The sequence below is a fragment of the Salvelinus sp. IW2-2015 genome, unplaced genomic scaffold (genome assembly GCF_002910315.2).
Source record: "Salvelinus sp. IW2-2015 unplaced genomic scaffold, ASM291031v2 Un_scaffold1112, whole genome shotgun sequence".
Lineage (NCBI taxonomy): Eukaryota > Metazoa > Chordata > Actinopteri > Salmoniformes > Salmonidae > Salvelinus > Salvelinus sp. IW2-2015.
The window spans coordinates 347,076-349,416 of NW_019942731.1; the positions used below are offsets into that span (position 1 = coordinate 347,076).

Here is a 2,341-nt window from a genome sequence, read left to right on the forward strand (position 1 = left end):
CCATAACTGGAAGCCCATCTATTTTACAATGACAATACTGCCCTCTGCTGATACAGTTGGATATAACATTGACCCAGGCATATCAAACATTCCTATACAGTAGGGCATTATGAGGTGCTTCGAGTTAGTTACTGGAATCTAATTTCAATTGACCGTTGGTTTAGTTTTGATGACTGTTAATCAGTCAGTGAATAAATCCGACCAATGCTCTGTGTTATACAGGATAGGTTGGAAAGCCATAGTGGGTTATCTAGTCTGGGGAATAATATTAATTCTAATAAATAATAATAAATATATATTATAATTATAATACTCTCTTCTCTTGTTATATAGCCATGAAACCCTACTGGTTTATATTGGACAAATAACTCGACCTCTGAGAAATATTTCATTAGAAACCAGATAAGTAGAAGATACTAATGTCAACACTGGTTCGATTCTTCTCTGATTAGATAACCCGTCGCATTTATATGAATGCCTGCAGTACATTATTTATCATGAAGAACATTCCTCGACATGGAAACAGAGCAATGAGCATGCATTGTCTATCTGCCACCCAATCAAATCAAGACATTAGTATCTTCTAGTAAGAGGATTCTAAATAGATCAAGGACAACCATGTACACACACGCGCAGGTAGCCTAGTGGTAGAGCATTGACCGAAAGGTTGCTGGCTCGAATCCCCGAGCTGACAAGGTAAAAGTCTGTCGTTCTGCCTGAACAAGGCGACATGGTAAATAAGAATTTGTTCTTAACAGACTTGCCTAGTTAAAAAAAAAAAAGCATCCGAATGTTTTGCATCAACCATGATTCATCGCTTCACATTTTTTTGGTTGATCATGAGAGACTAAAGTTTTCAACCAATCAGCATCGTAGTTGTTGAGAAGTCGCAACACAGAACACCTCGACGTTTTTCTTAACCACATGTGACGTAATGCGAGGTATAAGTAAGACCATATTATCAATTTCCCTCCCTAAACCCCGGCTGATAGTGCTGTGTGAACGCCAGCGCTTCCTCGCCACACATTCTAGAAATAAATCTTTTTAATAAAAATCTAACGTAAAAACAATATATTTTTACCAACTAGTTGAAGCAGGAGTATCGAACTGAAGAGTGGAACGAAGTGTTAACTTACGTTTCTCTGGTTACTGTTACCATCTGCAACGGGAAAAGCAAGCAAGGACATGTTGATTTTATGCTCTATTTTGTCATTATTTAGGCATTATAGCAACATATACGTAACGATCTGGTCGTATTTTAAACGTTTAAAAATATTTATCTTTTAAATGTGAACTTCATTAGAACATTGTCAAGCTTGCTAAACTGGCTAGCAGATATGCTGGACGTGTCAACAGCCAGGAGGTTGGTTCTCTTTAACACGTGTCAACAGCCAGGAGGTTGGTCCTCTTTAACACGTGTCAACAGCCAGGAGGTTGGTCCCTACCTTGGCACTGGTGCCGAATGGGGAGAACTCTTTACGCAGGCGCTCGTCATCAATTCCATCGTCAAGATTCTTCACGTAGAGATTGACACCCTGGAGAAGACACGTAGAACACACTTTTACAAAACAATACTATTAAACATTCCTTTTGATGGTGACCTTGCATTGATAGACTACATATTAACCTTTGACGAACTGGTAATTGTCTGTAGTACACATTTATCCCCAGCAACCATGCCAGAGGGATATGGGGCTCATGAATTACTCACTGTGGCAGCCATTTTGGCCAGTACAGTCCATTGTAGAGAGAACACGGAATTTGACAAGGCTGCAACAAAAACTGCACATCACAAAGTGCTGATTCACTGTGACCTGGTAGCGCGTCATGCGGTCCTGTTTCATCAGTTCAAACTTGTGTTTCAGCTCTGTCTGGCGCTCCACCTTCTTCTGGGCGTGGCCAACGTAGATGAGCTTTCCATTCAGCTCCTTCCCATTAATCTCCTTCCCATTCATCTCCTTCCCATTCATCTCATCAACAGCCTGGAACAGACATCCTCTTTTATAATATGGCCATCGGCCTTCCCATCCTTGATTGAGACCCTCCGTATGAAACAACAACCAAGCGATCATTTTGCTCACCTTTTGGGCGTCCTCGTGCCTCTCGAAGCTCACAAAGCCAAAGCCTCTGGATTTGCCACTGTCATCAGTCATGACGCGGATACTCATGGCACTGCCTAGATGTTAGAGACAGTTCAGATAGTCATGGCACTGCCTAGATGTTAGAGGAGACAGTTCAGATACTCATGGCACTGCCTAGATGTTAGAGACAGTTCAGATAGTCATGGCACTGCCTAGATGTTAGAGACAGTTCAGATACTCATGGCACTGCCTAGATGTTA

At 41.4% G+C, this 2,341-nt stretch overlaps 1 protein-coding gene and 1 non-coding gene across 2 annotated transcripts in view; both read right to left on the minus strand.

Annotated features, from left to right (window-relative positions):
• Window positions 1-1,350: 1,350 nt before the first annotated feature.
• LOC112069743 (polyadenylate-binding protein 1-like) overlaps window positions 1,351-2,341 on the minus strand; it is a 4,709-nt gene continuing 3,718 nt past the window's right edge. Inside the window, exons 4-6 of the mRNA XM_024137110.2 lie at window positions 2,082-2,176; window positions 1,815-1,982; window positions 1,351-1,535 (exon numbers count right to left, since the gene is read on the minus strand). Coding sequence (XP_023992878.1) covers window positions 1,410-1,535; window positions 1,815-1,982; window positions 2,082-2,176 — 389 coding nt within the window. The 3' untranslated portion in view covers window positions 1,351-1,409. The remainder of the gene's footprint in view (window positions 1,536-1,814; window positions 1,983-2,081; window positions 2,177-2,341) is intronic.
• On the minus strand, window positions 1,643-1,775 carry LOC112069749 (small nucleolar RNA SNORA5). Its single transcript, XR_002893791.1, has one exon. It is a non-coding gene; the product is annotated as a small nucleolar RNA SNORA5 (small nucleolar RNA).